The sequence below is a fragment of the Colias croceus genome, chromosome 11, assembly GCF_905220415.1.
Source record: "Colias croceus chromosome 11, ilColCroc2.1".
NCBI lineage: Eukaryota > Metazoa > Arthropoda > Insecta > Lepidoptera > Pieridae > Colias > Colias croceus.
Genome location: NC_059547.1, coordinates 4348524 through 4373773, shown reverse-complemented (window position 1 = coordinate 4373773; position 25250 = coordinate 4348524). Strand labels below are relative to the sequence as shown.

Here is a 25250-nt window from a genome sequence, read left to right as displayed (position 1 = left end):
TTTCTTGGTTTGACACTAGATGAGAAGCTACAATGGGGGGCCCATGTTGCCACCACCGCTGCTAAGCTTAGTTCAGCTGCATATGCAGTTCGAAGAATAAGGCATCTCACCGATGAAGACACGGCTAGATTGGTTTATTTTAGCTACTTTCATAGCATTATGTCCTATGGAATTCTGCTATGGGGCAGGGCTGCAGATATAGAAACTATATTTATATTACAGAAAAGAGCCATACGCTCTATATATAATTTACGTGCTAGGGACTCACTAAGAGATCTCTTTAAGAATACTGGTATCCTCACAGTACCATCACAGTATATATTTAATAATATTTTATATGTACACAAAAACGCAGACTTACACACAAGAGTAGGAGATAGACACCGTTATGGCACAAGGAACCGAAATAAAATTGAAATGCCATTTTACCGGTTAGCTAAAGTTAAAAATTCATTTATGGGCCAAGGTATACTTTTTTACAACAGAATTCCTCATAGTATTAAAGAGTTTAGTAGTGCTAAATTTAAAAATTATGTAAAAAACGTATTAGTTCAGAGAGCCTATTACAGCATTAAGGAATATATGGAAGATAAAAACCCATGGAGGGTTGTCGCGTACAAACCAAGGACAGTTCTTTGGCATATTATGATATATACGTACAGTTACTTACATATTTTGTAAAATTAAATTGTAATACTGAAATGATTTAAAAGAGCAACTATGGAGTTTCTTGCCGATTCTTCTCCATAGATACTGCTTTCCGAATCGGTGGTAAATGTTAAAAATATGTATTGACGTTTCAAAAGTGCTTCTCGAAGAAGTCTAATTGAATAAATAAATGTTTGAGTTTGAGTTTGAATGTGAAAGGGCAAATTGTGTCCGATATCGGATATCGGCTATCGGCTTCCGATATCCGATATCGGATCGGATAATGTGAAAACGCTCTGAAGCTTCTGTGAAGTATCTTAACAAAAGGAAACGTCAAACTCTCTGACTAATATATAGTTATCTGTGCGTCAAACCCATAGACCAATCCCACAGATCGGACCAATCGTGAATCGACATTCGACGTTGATGTGCATTGTGATGTACATCGGGCGCACTGCAATAAAACGCGTAAACACTGAATAGCGGATAAATCACAAAGATACAATAAATAACAATATTGTTGTATCGTTTGCTAAGCGTATCCGTATATAGTCAGTGTCGCCTTTCAACAGAACTCGTTTTAGGAGCAAGTGTTTTTTTCATTCCTGTTGAAAAATTACTGCTTCGAATACGTCATTTGATTTTGAATATAGGTATTTTTAATTCTGTGATGTATGTGTTAATGTGAATAGTTATAAAATTTGTTGAAAAATCCACCACAATGCCGACGAGTGCCGTATACCAACCTACCACTGTAACCTATGAGCAGCAACCAACAGATCAGCGATGGAATTGCCCAATCAGCTACTTCTCACGGAGAGTGACAAGTACCCTGAACCGGGCTCTCTGTATAAGGCTGGCGCTATGTCTACTGGGAAGCACACTCTTTATTATTGGTGAGTATAAAACTATTAAAAAAATATATATATTTTATTCATTTAAAAACACAACGAAATTATGGGTTATTGGATATTTTTATCCTATTATAAAATTATTACTCAATAAAGAACATCAAATTAAGTTCAAATTTCTTAGAAACACTTTTAATACATTTTGCCTATATTTTGAATTTGTATCAATGATTTGTTAAATAAAACTTAATCCATTTGAAGTGCATCCTGACTTTGCCTGTGGTACAATATCATGAGAGAATATATAAGGATGATCCATGATCAAACTATGAATTAATTTTTGATATCCATATCAAGCACTCTTCTGTTTAACTAAATATCTAAATCTTAATTTATAGACATGAAACCTTTGTGTTTTTCTATGTATGTTTGATACAAAAAGTAGTATAAGGCTGTATAAAATTCATTTCTCTATTCATTTTGTATTTTTCACAGATCAGTCCACGAGACTTGTATTACATTTTATATACATATTAATTTTTTAAGGTATTACATATAAAAAAGAGGATAATATACTTAACATTATATTTCTGTATAAATTACCTAATTAGTTAGTCATAATAAAACATAAAGGTATAGAATTTACACCAAACCACAATGTGGTTAGCCAGTAAAATTAATATTGAATTCTAGAGAGGTAGGTACTACCACACTAAGTTATTTTGTTACAAGATATTTTTCATTCAAGAAAATGTTTAACATACTAAAAGTATTAATATGTGAGTGGGAAAATATAAAATTAATAATAATTTGATAGCTATAATAAACACCAGCAAGTTAATTTTGCTAAAATTACAGTGGAATCCGTTTATTATTATTTATTACATTGAAGGGGAATATCAAACATGTCATATTAAACGGACGTCATACAAAGCATTTTGTAGAAAATAAATAGTCTCCTGTTTTTGTTAGTTTAATACAGAGAAACAAAATAGAGATGCCTACACGTTGAGACTCAAAACAAACAAACAAAAAAAGTGTTGTCGGATATCACAATTTTCTCAAAGAGAAATTAGTGTTGAAAGTTTTAGAATTCATTTCGGTCAGTATAAACTATAACCGGACAATTCATTAAAAATTGGTCACAATCAACGATATGTCTATATAAACGAAGTCATTTTATCCGACTTTTATTAAGAATTTTATATGAAAACCAAATGTTGCTGTGTAATACGTCATAATAAGCGGTTGGTCAATATAACCGGAGTCATAATAAAAGAATTCTACTGTAAATATATTTTCTAGTTGTACCTGGCTCATATTGCACCTATGCTATGGTACTATACTACAAATATGAAATGTAGTAAAACCAATGTAGATTTTTAATTATTTAAATAATTTCTTATTTTTAAACTTAAACAAAACAATATTACAAAAAAGGCACTGTGTGTACAAGAGATGGCCTTAATGCCTAAGCAGCATTGTCTAGCAAGAAACCTGGTAGTTTTTTTTAGAAGAAACAAATTTTCGAAATTATTTGAAATATTATTAGGCAACAATCGTAACAATAAACCTCATCATAAATAATATCTGTATATAAGTAACTGATATTTTTTTATAAAGTTTGAGATATCATCAGATATTAGTCTTGCGGTATTTGAGCTTTGTAGTGCAAACTGACCCAAATTTGCACTAAACATTCACAATTTCTACGCTAATAAGTGTATTTTGATTGAGCGAGCACTAGCACTAGCCTAGCACTTGTATCCATAAACGGAAAAAGCATGCTAAGTGCAAGCCTTATCACTGTGTTATAGTCGTGTGTCGAAACTCATTGCCTATCAAAAACATTGTAGACTGATTTTTGCACTCAAAAGTGGTTTTGAACATTATTGAGTTTTCACTGCATCAACTGCTATTTATAATTATATACTAGCGGTCCGCCCCGGCTTCGCCCGTGGTACATGTTTACGTTTTCTCTCCATAAGAACCATCCTCGTACTTCAAGGAATATAATAAAAAAAGAATTATCGAAATCGGTTCAGCCGTTCTCGAGTTATGCGCTTACCAACACATTTTGTGATTTATTTTTATATTATAGATATGAATTTTACAGAACATACTTTTTATCTATGTTCATAATAAAAATTTTATATAAAATGGAGTGTTAAATAAATAAATAAATTATATATTCAACAAGGAAGTAAATTTCAAGAAAGACAGGTCAGTATTAGGGTCGGTTCACCTTTAATTTTGATAACAAGCATATTCGGTTAACAATAAAACTGGTTTTGCGTATGACATACGAAATGTGTAAAACCTGTTGCAAATGAAGCATAAACTTGTAAATGAGTATATTTCAAAAGAATATTTGGAATAATTATAGTTTTCGTAACTCAGTCCTACAACGCAGATAATAATAATATTTCGCGCATCATTTCCCTTCTCCTGCATTTCATTTTCTCCATGGGCAGTTGATATACAAAACATTGATTTTGCATCGATTTAAATTTTTTTCAATGCATTGAGCATTATGTTCAAATTTAAATTTTATTGAACCACTGTTTGAAGTTCAAACAGTGGTTCAATAAAATTTAAATTTAACTTTAAATTGAACATAATGCTCAATGCATTGAAAAAAAAAATCTGATCACCTAATAAAGCAAAAGCGATCAATGAAACAGATGTATGAATAATGCATCTGCCTCAGGGGACATGGGACTTCACTCTTTGTAAAAACAGTATATTGCTGTAACATTTTACCAAGCAAAAATTAATACAAGGTACAAAATAATATTATACATACATAAATACACATTTTCTGAGAGCATTCCGAACGTCGACAATTCGTAGTATCATATTTTACATTTATTACCATTAAATAAGTAAAGTATACAATTTGGAATTAAATAAGTTGTCAACACAATCCAATTTTTTTTCTATGAACTGCAATGATTTTTTAACCGTATTAGTCATGTTATATTGCATTTCAATATAATAAATATACTCATTAGTTTAAATATCATTAATTAACTAATTAACTAGTGTAATAAAATTAGTCTAGAACTGTAGAACAAACCTGTATATTTATGTAAAGACATAGCAACATTTTGCAATTCAAAGAAGTGATTTATGTACCTACATAGAAATTTGCTCTTTCAATAGATAATGGGCGATTGTCTACAAGTTATAACTTCCCTGATTAAAGTTACATATAGCAATTAGCAGGCCAGGCCCAGAGATATCTTATATTTTTAAATATTATTTTCCCATATTACAGCAAAATGCAAAAATGGCTCTACTTTTGCATATTTCAATGTATAAATTTTTGGAACAATTAGAACAAAGATTTCTTTTGCTAGTCTTTGTTTTATTTTCCAAAGATTTTCGATTTCGAGCATAATATTTCTTTCAACGGACTATTTTTCATATGTGCAGCACGCGTCAAACTTGACCTCTACGTTTGTTACATTCTTTATCGTAAAAAAAAGTTTCCGTTAATGTTTTTCTGAACTTTTGTTGTTTACCGAATGGAATGGAAAGTGGGTAAGCATTTCGTATACAAAGAAAGAAGTTCTAAAGCCTTGTTTCCACTTGAGCATGCTCAGGCGAATGAGCGGCTCATTTGGCCGAGCCGCTCAAGTGGAGACGTCTGAGCACGCGCGGCCCGAGCATGCTCAGGCGTCTCCACTTGAGCAGCTCGGCCAAATGAGCCGCTCATTCGCCTGAGCATGCTCAAGTGGAAACAAGGCTTAAGTGATTTGTAGCAACGCTTTCGTGACTGGGTGTTATTAAGCTACAAAATGATGGTAACTGTAGGTATATAAATATATAACAATATTAAATATTCGCCCAAGGATCGTTGTGGAAGTAAAAGGTACGTTACGGAAATGTGACGACGCCGCACTTGGACGAGTTTGTCGACCTTCGCGCACTGCCTTGTAACACCAGTCGTTATGGAATATGTATTTAACAAGTTTTTTTTTATGGATAAGCAATAATTATACATGTATTTAGATCTTTGGGATTCAAACTATTTTCCTGCTCTCACAATTTCGATAAAATATATGTACAGAATGTGGCCTTTTCGATCTGATGAAAGGAAAATAAAGAATATACCTAGTAGCCAGATTAGGGCTGGAAAAGTCTGTATATTATAATAATTTTAAAGCTTGACGCCTTTGATCAGTGATCGGTCTCAGTAAGATTCATTCGAAAAAAATTAAATAAGGTTTTGAACATTGCACAATAATAAATTGGTAATAGTTAAGTAGACATACACAATTTAATTTTACTTGTGTAGGTTTTTGACTGATTTTTGCAGTCAAATAAGCTTCTCAATAAAGCCTCCTAAAACACACAGTAGAGACTGGAGACAACAATGATATTACGAATAAATTGGACACAGGAGAAAATTACATACTTGATGATGTGAGTTTCTTAAAATGTACGTAATAATATCAAATCAGTTCCCATTTAAGGAAAATCAATAGACCATAGTTATGTATGACGGAGTCGATTAATGTTCCTTGAGTATTATTACTAAAGTGTGAATCACATCTTGAAATATATTTATCTCTACGCAACCTAAAAACCGCAAAGCAGGTGAATGTATCTCAATACAAGTCTAGTCGGTTACGTGTGTACATACGTACTTACTATAATCGACTCCGCGGCCACGAGATGACTCACCGACCCGACCAAGCGCCACCGGACATCACCATATTTTATGACTACTGTTGGTACTTTATTGTACTATCGTATGCTAATCGCTATCGTAACCGTTAACTGACTCCATCTTTTCAAGGGATGCCTATAGTCTGCCTTTAAAGAATAGCTATGTAAGCAGACCCTTTTTGAGTGAAGTGGCCCATTAAAATTTTCGCTTACGTAACATTAACACTACGAAATGTCTTGTGTTTGTTTATGAGAAGTCTGAATGTTCGTTCCCCTTTTTCAGAGATGTGTAGGGAACTCTTATGTTTACATCATCAAAAAGCAAATGCAGTGCTTCAGTTTAAAATTTTTAACATTTTATATAGATGAAAATAGTGATAGTGCCAGTGAAATTTTGACCAAATGTTATGCATCCTAGCCTATCCTAAATAGCCACTGACACAAACATCGTTGAGTCAATCAGTTTCTGACTTTCTGTATCTCTCAACTTGCTGATTTGTCATACTTAATGAATGAAAGGTTCATCATATTTGGGTCGGGTCGCTCCAATGATAAAAATAATATAACTTCACACTGGTCAATGGTCATACTTTACGAAATCACGTTAGGTAATTGCGGAAATGATTAAATCCTCATTAACAATCCTATTAAAAATGAACAAACCGTTCTGGCGTATGATAATAACATCTTCCTGCTTTAAAATAGCTATAATTCATACTTAGTAGCTCTGCAATACGCAGTTGTGGCCTCGGCTCCGAGTTTCATACTCCACTATGACCCTTTTATATTTAACCTATAACCATTTTAAAATGTGCCAACTTTTTTATTTCCTGTAGTTAATAATTCTAATTGAAGCTCAATTTTAATAGAATTTTGCCGATATAAATTCTTTGATTTACTTATGCGTAAATTGCAAATCATCTTATCGCGTATCACCTACATATTGTTGTTGTTTCACAAAAATGTACAGTACAAAATATAATTATCATTAAAACTTAAAAGCATGATTCTTCAATAAAAATACACATTTAAAGATTTTTAATAACTGTAGAGAAACCTAACACTAGATATTTTATATTGCACTAAATCCAATAAGTTATTAGTTATTCCCCTTTTCTTTAATGCTGCTTAAAAATCTAAACGGATTATGTAGTCATAAATATTGAATGCGAGGTGAACCTTGAGTGTTGGTTGGAGGAGGGTCAATCCGGCGGTGAATCGATGGCCAGTGTAAATAATAGGGAGGTTTAGCGTTTCAACTGGGTCATTGTTGTCTGTAATTTCTTGTTACTTGTTAAGTCTTGCAGTTAATTCTTTAACAATTCCAGCTGCGACTACAGGATTTTTAGTTTTTACTAAGATGTGTTTATTACTTTTATATGGGAGGCATTATTTACAAACGATGGTCATTTTATATAGAAATTTTATTGAAAAAATTCCGCCTAGAGAACATAATCGACAAGGTACCTTTTCTTGGTTGATAAATAAAATATGTGCATACATTTTTTTGTATTCAGGTTGACAAACACAAGTATTCTGGTATACTGTTGTATGATTGCAATATTATTGAATTTTAAACATTTTTAAACTGAATTATTTAACACAAACATGGTTTACTGGGACACCGCCAAGGTGAATCAGTTTTTGAATTTTATGTTTCCATCGTATCGTATGCATACTGTGGGCTTAACTTTGAAACAAAATTAAATCTCATTCTATTTTGCTTTTTTCAGAAATATGTAGTTTACTGCAAGAATTATTTAATTTAATACCCAAATCTATAAAGTAAATGTATAACTAGTACTGAAAAGAGATTACTTACGGTTGTCGAAATTTCTAAAAAAAATAGGTACGACTTGTAAATAAAACTGTTAGAATTCTTATCTTTACTTTCGTAATGTGCACATTAATAGTAAAATAACATTAATTATTGATTTCTTTCCAGGCCTAGCTCTGCTAATTGCTGGTGGCTTGCAGTACTCCAATTCACCAGTGCAAGAAACGGATAACGGTCTCGGTGCCCTCATTGCTGGTGGTGTCATTCTTTGCATCGGATGCTTGTTTGCAGGTAACAAAATAAATACTCAATATGACGCATTTTCGCCTTTGTGCGTCACTGTTCCTCGTCAGTAACCTCTCTGTGTTTCGACAGCTACGGAAGAACTTTACCCTTCTTTTATTTCACCCGTAACGTAAATTAGTACGAGATCCGGCTGCAGGATTAGTGCGTTCATCGGTTTTTTGCTGAAAACCGAATTTTTATGTATATTTATAATTAGGAGAATATATATCGACTAGGTTGCCAGTCAAAATTTGGCCGCAAGCATGTTTAATTAAAATTTTTCTAATCGATTTTTGGGAAAAAAATTCGTTCACTTGTTTTTTGAATAAAATGTAGTCTACATCACGGCAAATGATATAAAGATTCAAAAAAATCACGGTTGCCGCTTTTCACCTGGCCGCAACATCTTGGCAGCCTGGTGCAAACAGGTATGATTTCGATTCATTTTTACGTTCATAACGTACATTTATGAATCATATATCAAATTAAAGCTAATTTTTTTCTATTTATTATCATATATGGTTGCCTAATTAAATCCGGCCGCAAATAAGGGTTGCCGGCTGTTAAAAATTATAAATATTTACGCCTATTAGTACACCGACGCATTCGCGTGCGGCAGCGAAACAACGAGAAAAAGAGAGGATCGGCTGTTAATTATATTAAATAAAAAATAAAAAGGACGATATATTTTCTTTCACTCAACCTTAAATATTCAACATCTTTAACAGCCGGCAACCCTTATTTGCGGCCGGATTTAATTAGGCAACCATATATGATAATAAATAGAAAAAAATTAGCTTTAATTTGATATATGATTCATAAATGTACGTTTTGAACGTAAAAATGAATCGAAATCATACCTGTTTGCACCAGGCTGCCAAGATGTTGCGGCCAGGTGAAAAGCGGCAACCGTGATTTTTTAGAATCTTTATATCATTTGCCGTGATGTAGACTACATTTTATTAAAAAAACAAGTGAACGAATTTTTTTCCCAAAAATCGATTAGAAAAATTTTAATTAAACATGCTTGCGGCCAAATTTTGACTGGCAACCTAGTCGATATATATTCTCCTAATTATAAATATACATAAAAAGAATGCGTCGGTGTACTAATAGGCGTAAATATTTATAATTTTTAACAGCCGGCAACCCTTATTTGCGGCCGGATTTAATTAGGCAACCATATATGATAATAAATAGAAAAAAATTAGCTTTAATTTGATATATGATTCATAAATGTACGTTATGAACGTAAAAATGAATCGAAATCATACCTGTTTGCACCAGGCTGCCAAGATGTTGCGGCCAGGTGAGAAGCGGCAACCGTGATTTTTTTGAATCTTTATATCATTTGCCGTGATGTAGACTACATTTTATTCAAAAAAACAAGTGAACGAATTTTTTTCCCAAAAATCGATTAGAAAATTTTTAATTAAACATGCTTGCGGCCAAATTTTGACTGGCAACCTAGTCGATATATATTCTCCTAATTATAAATATACATAAAAATTCGGTTTTCAGCAAAAAACCGATGAACGCACTAATCCTGCAGCCGGATCTTAGACTAAATGTTTGGTTTAGTAAATATAGACATTTATACACGAGTTATGTTATTCGCTTAGAGCCTTGACCTTTATACGTGATGTATGTTTATATTCGATCATTTGTAATGCAAATCTTTAATTTTTATAATAATTAAGAAACCAAGTCATGCATTTGTACACGTGAATAGCTCTCAAATTATAATTGTACCATATTGTGTCTACAACTATGCTTTGCCGGTATCTAGCGTCGTTAACCCATTCTCAACATTCCCCTCTTATTAAAGGCAAATTAACCAGTTATCGCAGTAATCGTTCCGGTATTCTTTGAATTCTATTTTTAAATGATCCATTTGAACGCGCCGTATTTATAAAGCAGTTCGCTACGCAGTATATTATTCATTGTTAAATCTATAACGTACGCCGTACGTGTTTTGTGATCACGATTTTGTCTCAAAGGAAGTGGAAAATGTATGGGCGGAAGGTCGATGCTAATCTAGCACTCCAATGCGGGTTCGTGAGCCCGCCGATAAGTTAAAAATTTATCTGAGCTAACAGAATGGTCTGTTCGTGATTTAATTAATTTATATTTACTGAATATTATTTTATTATAGAGGTAGGTAATATGTATTCCAAAAATATTATTTATCTTATACAAATAAAAATGGTCGTTTGTCTCTTCAAAAACTCAAAAAGTTCTGCATCGATGTTTGAATTCAGACACGGTATACAACCCGCTTTACTTCTCAACCATAATGAGCATAAGTTATTTGTGACAAGAAATAACATAGATTATGAAGATTGGGTATAACCTGAAGGAGCAAAAGTTTAAGCATCTTTATTAAAAGCGTTTCTTATCAAAATAAACCAAGAGTTCTATTCCCTATAACAGACATAACGATTTATAGAAATCAACTGTCCGCGCAAATCGCATAAGCTTTGCGTAGGTCGCCATGAGTGGGTATGACACATTAGAAACTGGTTCTAATCGCGTAGGAGATTAGGGTTAAATTATGTGCGGCAGCGTCGAATGCATTAAACTGGTTATCTCGGTGTAGAAGCTTAGGGTTTCAGTGATTGATGGAACTGGTTGTGCAGGCGTAGGTGGTTGGGCCTGGTCGGCTCGCTGGGGCGGCGGCAAGGAGGCTCCTGCGAGCGGGGCGGCCGCTCTCACGGCTCTCAACCCGTCGACTGACCCGCTGGTCGCCGCGCAGTACGCCCCCGTGCGGGACGCGCCGCCGGCTCCTGATGATGAGATGCGGAACCTCATGGACAATAAGGAGTGGTGGGTATTTTTATATTATTGTGCACGTAGGTAGGGCTGTTAATATAAGAACAAAAAATGCTGCATGTAGACGTTCTAAGAGAGCAGCTATTCGGTTTATTTCCTCGATGGTAACTATCTATGAAGTAAGTAAGTAGAGCTTTAATAATTATTTCATCTCAAATCTACAATTTAGAAATATAGTGGTCAGAAGTACTTGGAAATATTTCCACAAATAAGACATCATGAATATTCCCTTGGCATTTTATGTCTGTCCTTTACTTAATGCTATCAATTTGAAGTAATTGCTCGATACTTTACGAAATTACTCGATGTTGGAAGTAAAAACCAAATGCTTTATTTGGTGTTGGACAGTATTTACTTGTATTGTCCTTGTCTGAAACATTGACCTTTAGGTATAGCTCAAAAAAACTTCCAGATTTAACGATATTAAAACTAATTTTACTATGGCATGCAATGCAACAATCAAAAAACTGCATTACTGGCGAATGGCGATGCTGTCACCGGCGTTTCCTTTAAAGGTCAAAACATCTGCGTCTATTTAAAATGCCGATGTAGTTACTCCGTGACACATTTGTTAAATATCAATTGAATTGAGTTATCGCTATGATTCTAGGCCTTTACTCATGCATGGGTGCACGTGTACTTACGTAGGCGTAGATTTATTAAACACTTTTGATTTATACTAATTTATAACTTTCGTTTCTTTTTGCTTTTAGTTCTAAGATTGAATCCCTTTTGAAACTTACTTATCTACATACAATAGGCGTGGGCTCAAAATTAGGTGGTTTAAAATTAGTTGTTGCATTGCATCGCCCTCGACATCTCGAGTGAAAGTCGTCGCCCATGTTTTTATAATACTCTCTCCTATTTAATAATACCTACCTTTAACATTGTAGAAATACTGTTATCAAAAACATGTTGCTTTCTTGTAACTTTCTTTACTTTTCACAATTCCAGTTTTCTATAAGATAATTCTTTATTGACGAATTGAAGTAGCCTATAATATTATGTGTCTACATATTATTGTCATTGTATTCAATATCGTAGTATTAAAATAATATTGTGGGTTGTGACCAGAGGGAAATTGCAAAACAAATATACGGAAGGGATACCATGATGCTATCGAATAGCATACTGAATGAGCGATTTGCCAACGAAATTCAACACCTAGAGTATTGAATAATTACTAATTACTATCATGTGTGCGACATTCGATACCCGCTACTATATTAGTAAGTGATTAGCATGGCTGCTCGAATACTTCGTACCAATTGATCATATTTGTTTGTTTTGAACGTCTTATTTGATTCAAAGACGTAGTTACTACTATTACTCATCGTGAATATATTAACTATTATATACTACTGCTTTGACCTCGCTCTAATAAGTATTTGTTAAGAGGGAAACATGCCTGTAATTTCTTGTCGCGCTTGAAATGATTTACGTAATTCATATTATGAACATTTCCAATAAAAATGTTTACTCGATTAATTTATATTACCTAGGTAAGTATATGGTTATGTTAATATGTGATAATATATCGAAGAAGTTTACTTTTGATTTTCGAATCGAAAATCTCCTATAAATATATTTCATCTAGAAGTAATTTGGGTATTACAAATTAATTATTTATTAAATCAACTAGGTACTTAACTAGTAACATTATTTAATGCGCATAGTGACCTAACATTACCTTCGTATAAATAGGTAATACATTTTATATACCTAACCTTGTCACTGTTACAATAAAATTATAAAACTCTTTATAGAAGCAAAATGAATATTCTTTAAGTTGAGCAGCAAAAAATTCAAACTTTGAGACAAACTTCTGTCGTCCCACTCTACCTCCGTTGATGAGACCCGATGGTTCTCTGGCTCATAATGCAAGGGATAAGGCAGATGTTTTTGCCTCATTATTTGCCAACAACTCTCGTCTAAACCCACCTAGTATTGTTCCACCCACAATTCAACATTGTGGCGTTCATATGCCTGACATCCGCATCACAAACAAGGAAGTTTTAAGAACATTGCGTCATCTCGATGAGAATAAAGCCAGTGGACCTGACGGAATACCAGCTATCGTTTTAAAAACTTGTGCTCCCGAATTATCTCCTGTTCTTACACGTCTGTTTCGCCTCTCGTTAACGACTAGAGTTGTTCCTAAAAACTGGAAGCTTGCCAATGTGCAGCCTGTTCCAAAGAAAGGCAGTCGGTCAGACCCCACCAACTACCGACCTATTTCAATAACCTCCATAATCTGTAAGACTATGGAGCGTATATTGAATAATCGGCTCCTCACGCACCTCGAAACCAACGATCTGCTGAATGATCATCAGTATGGTTTCCGCCATAATAGATCTACTGGCGATCTTTTAGTGCACGTGACGCATCTTTTAGGAGAAGCTGTTGAGAGGTACGGGGAGGCACTTGCGGTCTCCTTGGACATTTCTAAAGCGTTCGATAGAGTCTGGCACGATAGCCTTCTAGGCAAGCTACCCTCTTACGGCATCCCAAGCAACCTTACTACATGGATTGCTGACTTTCTGCGGGACCGGTCGATTCGTGTTGTTGTAGATGGTTGCTCGTCAGAGCCAATGTCCATCAATGCCGGCGTTCCGCAGGGGTCCGTTCTCTCGGCAACACTGTTTCTTCTTCACATAAATGACATGATTAATCCGAATATATTCAGTTATGCAGATGACAGCACTATTGTCGAGAGTTACAAATCCAGTGCCCGCACATCAAAGGCTGAAACTGAATTACTACGGGAGGACATGTTGGAGCGTTTGAACCGAACTCTTCGGGCTGTCTCCGATTGGGGCGATGCCAATCTAGTCGGTTTTAATGCTTCAAAAACCCAGGCGTGCTTATTTTCTGCCAAACGGAGCACCTTCACAAATACTCCGACTTTCCGCGGTGTATCTCTACCAATAACCGACTGCCTAGAGTTGCTTGGTGTTACATTAACGTCCTCACTCAACTTCGGGCAGTTTATCGAATCCAAGGCCCATCTAGCTGCTAAAAAGCTCGGAATCCTTAACAAGGTTAGACAATATTTCACACCAAGGCAGCTTCTTAATCTCTACCAAGCTCAAGTCCGATCCTGTGTTGAATATTGTAGTCACTTGTGGGCAGGCGCAGCTAGATGCCACCTTGGAGCTTTGGATTCGATCGAAAGACGTGCCAAACGTATAATAAACAACCCTTCACTAGTCGAGTCTCGTCTCTTGAGCCTTGAGCATCGTCGTGAGGTGGCATGTCTTTCGGTGTTTTATAGGTTACATTTCGGTGAGTGTGCGTACGGGTTGCACAACCTTATCCCTTCATCTCCATTCCTCAACCGCACTTCGAGACGTGGCGAGGGATTCCATCCTTTTGTTGTAGATATCCCTCCTATTAGAACACGTCGCTTCGAGTCATCTTTCTTAATGAAAACGGCTAAGGAATGGAACTCTCTCCCTAGCTCCATATTTCCCGCACAATACAATCTGGACCTTTTCAAAGCGAGGGTGAACAGGCTTCTTCTAGGCAGACGTGCATCCAAGTAGACCACATCGCCGCTTTCCATCAGGTGGGATCGTGGTCAAACGTCTGCCTATTCATTATAAAAAAAAAAAAAAACTTTGATGATGTATTCAAGTATTATGATAAAAAATATCAATGTTATCAATATATTCTAAATTTATGAGTACTTAGTGAGAAGCTGAATAATTTATAATAAGATTTCTTATATCTTTTTATTATCAACTGCTCAGGAAATGGGTATTGTCGGAAGTAATCAGGCAAGTGAGGTTATAAACTCTGTTGTACTGACGGTTGTACCATTTGTTGAATGTAAATAATAATTAATTATGTACATATTATCATAAAATATAATGTAGGTAAATGTAGCAACACTTGCTTATTAGCGTAAACCACTGAACGTGATGGATCAGTTTGCTACACTTATAAAAATAGGCGTAACATAATGATTTATTCGCCTTGAACAGTGAACTGAAGTCAACTTAACAACAATGTTTTTGTTAAGCGATCAAAGAGATAGTACACGTTTATAAATGTATTTAAAATTGAATTATATGTTTGAAGTAATAGTAAGAATTTAATGCAAATATATTTAAAAAAGCATCTTAATATTGTGCAAAATGAGTAAATAATTTAACATTCCTTCTGGTTGCTATTCTATATTAATTAGGAATTTAATTAAATAAATTAAATTGATCCAGTATCTCTGTTAAAAGGCTTTATAGCTAACGTGAGAACAAATTAGAATCCTGTTAATGTTAATACACTAACTGGATTTTATTGCTCAAGACGATTTTATAATTATCATTGTAATACCTATGTAATATGATTTATTTTCTTTTCAGTTTGAGCAGCGCCGAAGAGAGTGATAAAATGTTCGACGGAAGACCATCAGTGGCTTAAATCACTGAGCTTTCTTGTAGAAAAGCCCTGTTTAAGTTCTCCCCCTCTATTAAGACTTATTTTTATTATGACGTCTAAATGTTCCCTCACATTATTTCCTAAAGGGACAATTTTACTTTCTTTGACATTTTTAATAATGCATACTTTAGCGATAGAGCATTATCGCGTAATCGATATTTCCAAATAAGACTTATATCTCTGAAATCCATATTTTAAGATAAATAATTTTATATTTATTGTATTTGTGTTTGATAAAGAATTTATGTTGGTAGGTTACGTCACAGGTGTTCAAAAAGCATAAAACCATTATTTATTTTTAAACATTTATGGTTTGAACGCATTCTCTGGTACAAAGTGAACAAGATGTTGACATTTATTGTAATAGAATATGTTTTATAGTTTTATTTTATATTTTGTTTTCTATATACACTCGTTCTGTATGTATCATCCCATGTATAATTTCATAACACTTGATACATGTTAAGATAGTATTCGTGATCGAAGACATGTGGCCAAATTATCGTCCATATATTTAGATAAGATAAAATGTTTTTCCTTAATATTAATATTAGCATTTCTTGTCTAGATGTTAAGAAATAATTGTAATAAACTTTGAAGGTCACTATTTAAAATGGACATTGTAACGAATATTCTTGGTAAAAAGTATTACATGATTATGTGTGAATATTTAATAATTGTATTTACTGTAGTTAAAATCATCGGCGTACGTTATTTTCCTACACTTGTATCGTGTTTAAGTAGACAGTAAGACATTAAGCGCGTCACACACGGTGAAGATACTATAATATTTTATGTTAAGATACTCTAATATAAAACGTTATAGTATCATAAGGTACCCACAAAATTTCGGGTCATTTGTAACAGGATGGCGGTTCTACAGGAGTCTTAGTACGCAATGACAAAAAGAAAAATGATGGTCAGAACGCTGATACCGGATACCTTAAGATACTATAACGTTTTATATCAGAGTATCTTAACATAAAATATTATAGTATCTTCACCGTGTGTGACGCACTTTAGTAGAAGTAGAATTATTGACGTAATATGTATCTGACTTTACTAGATATTGTTTTGAATGTTTAATAAAAAATATATACATATTAGATATTTTTATAATTTGAGTTGCTACAGATTATCAAGCGCAGGCGCTTCTTAAATCATTCTTTAATTTCTACACTGCATATTGTATATCTTATCAACAGTCTTATCATAAAGATTGCCGCATCAAGTTTGATGCAATTTTATTTGCTACTTCATATTATGGTCCGGGAGCCAGAAGCAGATTTTATGACCAAGTTCCTCTCAAGCAGTAATTAGTTAAATGCATCAAAGTATAGTATTATGAAGCCTCGTGAACGTCAGCTGGAGCTCGGTTGGGGGGGTGAGCGGTTGTAGCCTCCCACGCACGTAAGAAAAAAAAGTATATTCATTCATTTCCTCTCAGCTAAAAATTTGTCAAATTGTAGCTAACCCAATATCTCAACGAAAAATAATAATCAGCTGGTTACAGCATGGTGTATTATGCGTCAGCTGGTGTCTCGAATATAATGAGACATTAACAAATCATCGAGATACGTGGAATTCCATCAACATAAGTCCCCGTAAAAGATAAGTAATAACTTTATTAATTATATATTATACTATTATTTTTTTAATAATTATAGTTAACTAATGTTTTTAGTGGGTTATTTCATATTTGTTACACTTTTATGTAGTTATGTGAATTTGATGATATGATAGTTATTTTTAAATGCAGTTTATAATATTTGTAAAAACATGTTTACCGATGTGGCTGAATGTACGTAGTGTAATCATGTGCACAACTAACCACCTCCAAGTACCTTATTACTGTCTATATTATGCTAGCGTGTGTTGCTTGAATTTTTAAAAATAACGATAATAATTAAAGATACGTCATTTCATCTCAGATGAAAATTTGTGAGCTGATTGTTAATATACTGATGCGATAAATAAAAAAAAAAAATCAGCTAGCAAATTCGAGGAAAACCTAGTCAGTTGATGCATATAAATTGGCAATAGATGCTTCTGTCTAACTCCTATGTAATAACTTTCAAAGTATCAGCTGACGGTTTTTCCACCCAGATACAGCCAGCTGACCTATATATATATCCACAGTTACATATAAGCTATCATCAGGTAAATTTTAGTTTGAGAAGAAATCACGGAAAATAATTTTATTTTTTTCATGTTCGAGACACCAGCTGACGTATAATACACCATGTTGTAACCAGCTGATTATTTTTTTTCGTTGAGATATTGGGTTAGCTACAATTTGACAAATTTTTAGCTGAGAGGAAATGAATGAATGTATTTTTTTTTCCTACGTGCGTGGGAGGCTACAACCGCTCACCCCCCCAACCGAGCGCCAGCTGACGTTCACGAGGCTTTATAATACTATACTCTGATGCGTCTGACGAATTATCTCTTGAGAGGAAATAATTAACCAAATTTGCACCTGGCTCCCTAACCATTATATTCTTGACCATATAATTACTTCGCTCTACAAGTAGAAGCAAATACAATGTTCGGCAGCAATATATATTTTCGTATTAATGCCCGTCCTTAGATTTAGGTATTTTACTTTTGTTATAAATTCATTTACATGTATTACGTAATACATTTGGCATCATTCATAATAAAGCATTAAATTTGTTCTGCTCACCGTAAAATTCGTAAAAAACTGCTTATTTGAACTAGGTAGTGAATGGAGTGGTTGTGTAATGTATGTAAGATGTAATCATAAGCATTTATTATTTAATGTTCTATTGATATTATAATTAAGCTCTCTTTTAATTCATAATCGCAATATAGAATTGTGAAATCAATAACATCACAAAGCTGAAAAAGAATTTACTACAAACATTGTAAAAGTTTATTTAAAATCGAATTCGGTATTAGAGAAACCACCTACGATTTATTAATTATATAGGTATGTACGGTGCAAAATAGTAGTGGTATTACAGTGTACTTATATTACTTTAGTACTTAAAGTACATATATTGTATGATTTTATTTTATACTGTATTATTTAGTTGTGTACTTAAATTTTCAATCTCAATCTTTTAAATAAAGTTTATTGAATTAATGCTGTTGTTTTCATTTCATTCACTTAAACTTAAACTCCCGTTAGTAAATATATAAAAAATGATACTTAATATAATAAAACAACAACAGAAGAATACCTACCTCTAGGCATTTAAGTAACACAAACCAAAAAAATCATTCTGAAAATTTGTTTTCTGTCTGTCTGCTATCCGTACAAAAACTACTTGTTGGATTGAAATGAAACGTTTTGTGTTAATCTAACTGAGCTTAGCAACAAATTGACTATTACATTTTGTTTTAATGATCTAAGCATTTTATAGAATTTAGTTTGAATGTTTGAATATACGGACGCGCGAATGAGGCCCGGGGCATAGCTAGTAGGTCATAAATAGGTATAGGTCATAATATTAGTGATATAAATTAATTGATAAGGATAATATTATATTATTACCACTATCAGATTCCCAATTTGTTTATTTGCTATACAAAATACTCATGTAAGTAGGTAGGTACCTATCATAAAATATGTGAAAGTGGGTTACCTAGTGTTTGTTTTTTTTTTGTTCACGTTAACACACCGATTTTATGATTTGATTTTTACATCTGAAGATAGTAGAGGTGGCTAGAGAGTGGTATAGGATAGGTTACGTTTTACTGCGGTCAAGTTCGTGCGAATAGCGAGGCGAATAACGAACACGCATTAGCAACAGTGCACTAGATATTCGCATATCGCCGATAGATTCGTAGATTACTTTGATGCAAAGGGAAGATAAATGTGTCAATAGTGGTTTGCGACACATATACAAATAGAGTCACGAAGCAAAATTAGCGAACACGATTAGGTAGTGGATAAATTCATGTTTTTTTTTTTTTAAATAGTATTTACTTTTACTATATAGTGGTACCTAATATTATCAGGTCGCTTTTTTGTAGGTTCATTTACACAGTTGATCTCTCTGTACAAATCTATACTAATATTATAAAGTTGAAGAGTTTGTTTGTTTGAATACGCGAATCTCAGGAACTACTGGTCGGTTTTAAATGATTATTTCGGTGTTAGATAGCACATTTATCGAGGAAGGTTATATCATCACCCTAACAACAACAGGAGCGGAGCAATGCGATTGAAACCGCGGGGAACAGTTAGTAATTATATAACTTCAATGTTCACGTATGTTTCTGTTTAGGAACGTCCAAACCGATTTTAATGGTTTTTAGATAAATAAACATGAGATCATAGACATCTATTGAAAGGATTTTCACAAAAACTCCAGATATGTGAATAATTATTTAATTGAAAAAAAAAATCATTATTATCATATAAAATATTATAATAATCATACAAAATTAGTATAACTTAAAATTAATCAGTCTCTGTTAGTACGGCGCCACCAGGGAACTCCGAGTATTTCGTCTTCTTGGGACAAGTTGGTTGTTGTGGGCCTAAAAGCATAATAATTAAAAATTAATAACAACAAGTATTCAAGTCTTAATGAAACTCAATGCATTTCAGTCTTCTCTTGTGCTTGACTGTTTCTATAATACAGAGTTTACAAAAATCCTAGTCTAATCCCTTCTTGAAAACATTATCAGTATTATGGTAGAAAGCTGATATATTCGTTACACAATTTACAATGTTTTATTTTTATTTTGATTATTAGCATTCCAGTCAAAAAAAAAAAAAAAACATGTGAAAAAATTAATTCGACATGACAATAAGTTTCCGTTTAATTAGTGAACGCGCGACGCAAATTCGCTTAATTTGTATGATGGTGACAATATGAATATGAACCAACAATAGTACGAGGTATCTGGTAATTTTCTCCATTACTTATGGTAAATTTTTGTGCAAAATATACATACCTATATATTTGACTACGAGGTAATGTGGACGGTAATAACGTGTGGGCAGGCACAGGAACCTCCTGGAAATTAAAGAAAAAATTGATATAACAATGTTAATTTTCATTTCCATAAAATTGTATCACTGAGAAATAAGATACCTTAATATATAAAATTCTCATGTCACAGTTTTCGTTGCCATACTCCCCCGAAACGGCTTTACCGATTTTCATGAAATTTTCTGTGCATATCGGGTAGGTCTGAGGATGGGCCAACATCTATTTTTCACACCTCTAAGTGATAAGAGTAAGGCAGAACAACGTTTGCCAGGCCAGTTAGTAGTTATATGATTTTGAAATGAAACCTCTTTAGGCACGTTGAGAGTAAAATTAATTACATCACAAAGCTGGTGCTGCTCGGTCACGTCATGGAAGCGACGATTTTGGTATCTTTGAATCTTGCCAAAGAAGTTTCACCTCTGACACGTGTGATCAATACACACACCTTTTTTATATTATGCTATACCTGAATTGGTTGCATGGGAATGTGAGTATTGGCTCTCAACTTGCGCTGTCTAATTTCTCGGCGAACACAACATTGAACCCCCAACAAAACTCCACAAACGCAAGACGAAAGACAACCTGTGAAATAAAAAAATAACTTTTATGCACCTGTTATAATTATATTAAATTAATCTATACTATACTAATATTTTGAAGAGTTTGTTTGTTTGTTTGAATGCGCTAATCTCAGGAATTACTGGTCTGATTTGAAAAATTTTTTTAGTGTTAGATTGAACATTTATCGATGAAGATTATATTATATAGGCTATATATCATGACGCTAAGACCGACATGAGCGGAGCACTGCGGGTTAAAACGGAGGGCACAGCTAGTATCAAAATAAATACAAACACAAATAAAAATTCAATACTTTAAAATAGTATGCATGTGATTAAGTTATTAGTAAAATATTAATTTTATACCTTATCTAAAATTCCAGAGCTTTTTCCATGCAGAAAATATTAGTGAAGTAGTTTTGGAAAATGTTGATAAAAAAAGGAAAAACCACAAAGTAATACAATTTTCTTACCAATATACACCAAAACCCCAAGATCTCCATTTCTATTTGTTTTTCTTAATACAATTCCAGCTATGCATAATGAGATTCCAGTTAATATGCCAACCACAAAGATAACCTGAAATTTAAATGACAATTTTAAAAACCCTCTTTGTTATTGTTTTAAGGCTAAGAAGGTTAAAACTGAGAAGTTCAGAAACAATTTGATTTGTACATACACATATCAACAACTAGCTTTCCGTCCGTAGCTTTGAACACTTTGTCTAAAATCTAATAAATTGTATACAAAAGCCATCCTCTTGAATCACTATCTTTTAAAAATAACCACATCAAAATCTGTTGCGTAATTTTAAAGGTTTTTGCATAGGTACATAGGGTAATAGGGACAGAGAAAGCAACTTTGTTTAATACTATGTAGTGAATATCTACATGTTATTACTAATGCATACTATTTATTATTGTAATTATTTTCTAAAAAATCTATACAGAATTTTGCTAATAGAATGGAAGAATAATAGCTCATTTAAAGTTCTTCAATAAAAAAAATGAGATAATTTCCAATTTATATGGGTTATTTAAGTTGTATCTTGCTGATCTAGTTGATGAAATAAAAATGGATGGCCAATATTAATTAATCAACTAAATATGTATACAAGAGAGATAATAACTTTAAATGTAGATTAAAAATAACTTAAAAAAAAATATGTATCATGAAGAAATGTACAAAGGAATGTTTGATTGTATGTTTTCATTTGATTTATCATGTACTTCAATTTAAAGTATGTATACATTAAAAAAAATGCCTACAAACCTGTAATATATAATAGCAAACATATTCAAATCCAGGACAATGGCCGCCACATGCTCCAATAATTGGGACCTCAGGGCTAACTGATTGCACTGATGGTACTTGTAAACGCTCCATTCGTTGACTGGGCTCTACATCACATAATGGCAAAGAAAATGCAGAAGCACATGACGGGAAGGTGTATGTGTTGGGCATCGCTTTTTCACCCCTGCTGTAATCCCTCCATGTACCAGTGCCATAAGGAGCATGGTATACAGGCGATGGTGGTCCAGTTTCCTTTGCGTAATATTGAGGAACCTAAAATATTTATCAAAATGTTAACTATGGACATATCAGCACCTTGATTTTGTACGGTTTTTATCGATAATGATCACGATCAGCTGCCACTCACATGATATTGATGGTCAGGCGTAGATGCGTCAGTGCTGGAAGCTTGATATACTGGCGTATTAACATCTTCTACCCACGGGTACTTGGCTCGAAGTCGTGAAGCAGTCGCAAATTGCTGTTCACTGCGTGGTATCACTGTCGTTTGATACGGATGCACACTCCGGGGTGCAACAGATTGTTTTATCATTTTTGGCTCAATATGATTGTATTACAAATAATATCCAGGCGGCATTCTTAATTATTTACAATATATTCAGTATCTATACGTTGAAAACATACCATAACAAAATATATGGGGAAATAATATTGATCCCGTATTATACGCACCCTTTCAATTTATTATTTCAACTTGCCAGCATTAGCAATAAAAAAAGAGTTACATTCGACATGAGACATCTGAATGGCTACATTTTTTTATTGATAATCAAATCACGCGTATTTGATGACTTAATACACAAATATATAACAAATATCAGAAAAAGAACACGCGAACAAAATGTGATAATATTTTTTTTTAATACACACAACTTTAGAAAGCTGAAAAGAAATACAATGTCCATAGACTACAAATTCAAATTTCAAAAGAAAAATTTACATAGAAAAATAATAAAAAATGCACAGATATTTTAAAAATATTTCAGAAATAAAGAATGAAAACTTATTCTGTGGTGAGAAAAAGTTAAAACTTATGTACCTACTCAGCACTCAGGAAATATTTGATACTTTTTAATAAAAACTGATTAATATATAGTAATAGAAAATATATAGTATTACAATATTCTGTACAGTAAGATTCACGAAAGAATACCACTGCGCAGAAGGCATATTTTAGGTCCCTTTGGAGGTGCGAGGTGAGGCGCGGGCGGAATGCGTCAAGACCGGAGCGATGCCATTGGTGCGCGCGCGTCTCGTAATAGGCTGCTCAGTCGCTATTCGTCTATCGCGGCATCGACGCTCTGACACTGCTGCACAGTACAGTCGAAAAGAAATGTTTCTTTGTTTTAAATTGTTTTTTATTTGTTAAGTTTTCGTTGCTTGTTAAGTTTTTTGTTGAGATTTGTTATTGTGTTGAACTTATTTGCTATTTTAAGTTTTTAATTAATTATACGTGTGGGAGAAACTGCCGAGAGCGAAGATTCGACAGATGTGGATTTTTAAGAATCATCGGAAGATGAAGACTGTAGTATGGAACCCGGCCCCAGTTCCTCAAGTTCCACGATTCCCTCAAGTTCCATGATAGAGGGAATCATGGAACTTGAGAATAGCGATAGCGAATAAAAATTGTTTCACATATTTATAATATTTTTGGTTCAATTTATTTTAATAAACATTTAAAATTACTTACGTTTGATTTATTTGCATATAACCAGCGTTTACAACATTACACAAATTATAACCAACATTAAAATATTATTTTGTCTTAAGTCTTTTCTTCGTGAATGTACGTGCGCAGACGGCCGCCATTTGTGGTATTCTTTCGTGAATCGTACTGTACCCTCTTTGCTTTAAACCCTCGTCTGTCGGAACACAGATCTGTGCCAAAAATTTTGTACCCGTAGTCTGTCGGGGCACAGATCTGTGCCAAATCACCGCCGGTTGGAAATTGGCTCATTGTAACGCAAATATAGTTCAAATCTGCATAAACGACTATTTAGTTGATAGCTTATGAATTACTGAATATTTAAAGTCCATCCAATAATAATTTGACCGATAAATATTCGAAATATAACAGTAATTATGTCATACTTTAGTCGAGTAACTTTTAACTTTTAAAGTTTTACAAAATGTAAAATTTTGCGGAAAGTTGAAAAACGGTAATTATTTATTGGTCTTTTTATTATTATTGACTATATAACCTAATGTTTATGTGCCGAAATAATGAAAATTACCAACAATTATACTATAAATAATGGTTTCAAATATGTATCTATCACTTAACTGTACGTTGCTTAGTTTTTGACCCCTGGTAAATCATATTTTTTTTACATATTGTATTTGTTCTTTACATCATTTTACGAAAAATTTTATGAAGATTTTAATGATATAATTCAAAATTTGATACTGTGTTCCATTTTAGAGATATTTCGTTTTCAAATCAAAACCGACAATAATTTCCCCGTAAAATCCGCATACAGGATGTTCACAAATTCAACGTCACTATTTTTTAAATTTCGTCTTTAAATAAATTTTTCATTTTCATACAAAATAAAATGTACATGATAATATGTTTTGTTTATATTGAAAGGTATCGTTTTTGTGGTATTTATAATTGTCCTCAGGTTAAAAACGATATACATAATCAACTACAAAAATTATAGTCCGTAACCTGCTTACGAAAAAATTCCAGAGACATATTTTCTTTCTTAATTCTTTTAGTTTTAGTATATTATGGTTAAAAGTGTATATACCTACATGGGGAACAATGGTTTTCACTATGACCTATATATAGGACAAAGTGATACTATGTAATTTGTGTAGGACAAACTCAAAAAGAAATTTAACACTTTAATTGTACAACATATTCTTACCTTCATACAAATACAACATATTA

At 33.3% G+C, this 25250-nt stretch overlaps 2 protein-coding genes across 2 annotated transcripts; one reads left to right on the top strand and one right to left on the bottom strand.

Moving 5' to 3' along the window:
- The first annotated feature begins 1063 nt into the window (after positions 1–1063).
- Positions 1064–16362, top strand: LOC123695468. Its single transcript, XM_045641328.1, has 4 exons — positions 1064–1544; positions 8122–8244; positions 10878–11064; positions 15435–16362. Exons 1-4 carry the CDS (start codon positions 1370–1372, stop codon positions 15490–15492), a joined length of 543 nt encoding a protein of 180 aa, XP_045497284.1. The 5' UTR covers positions 1064–1369; the 3' UTR covers positions 15493–16362.
- A 3529-nt stretch (positions 16363–19891) lies between these two features.
- Positions 19892–23235, bottom strand: LOC123695420. Its single transcript, XM_045641263.1, has 6 exons — positions 22701–23235; positions 22313–22606; positions 21514–21619; positions 20947–21062; positions 20443–20504; positions 19892–20022 (listed from the first exon to the last, which is right to left on the bottom strand). The coding sequence occupies exons 1-6, from the start codon at positions 22884–22886 to the stop codon at positions 19947–19949; spliced, it is 840 nt and encodes a 279-aa protein (XP_045497219.1). The 5' UTR covers positions 22887–23235; the 3' UTR covers positions 19892–19946.
- Positions 23236–25250: the final 2015 nt, after the last annotated feature.

What these genes read in the sequence shown, in the direction of transcription:
- LOC123695468 (XM_045641328.1), top strand. Translation starts at nt 1,370, where the DNA reads ATGCCGACGAGTGCCGTATACCAACCTACCACTGTAACCTATGAGCAG. An exon ending in CATCGGATGCTTGTTTGCAG is followed by an intron (nt 8,245 to 10,877) that starts GTAACAAAATAA and finishes CTGGTTGTGCAG; the next exon opens with GCGTAGGTGGTTGGGCCTGG. An exon ending in CTCATGGACAATAAGGAGTG is followed by an intron (nt 11,065 to 15,434) that starts GTGGGTATTTTT and finishes TTTTCTTTTCAG; the next exon opens with TTTGAGCAGCGCCGAAGAGA.
- LOC123695420 (XM_045641263.1), bottom strand. Translation starts at nt 22,886, where the DNA reads ATGATAAAACAATCTGTTGCACCCCGGAGTGTGCATCCGTATCAAACG. An exon ending in TGGGGTTTTGGTGTATATTG is followed by an intron (nt 21,063 to 21,513) that starts GTAAGAAAATTG and finishes TTTATTTCACAG; the next exon opens with GTTGTCTTTCGTCTTGCGTT. An exon ending in TTCCCATGCAACCAATTCAG is followed by an intron (nt 20,505 to 20,946) that starts GTATAGCATAAT and finishes TTTAATTTCCAG; the next exon opens with GAGGTTCCTGTGCCTGCCCA.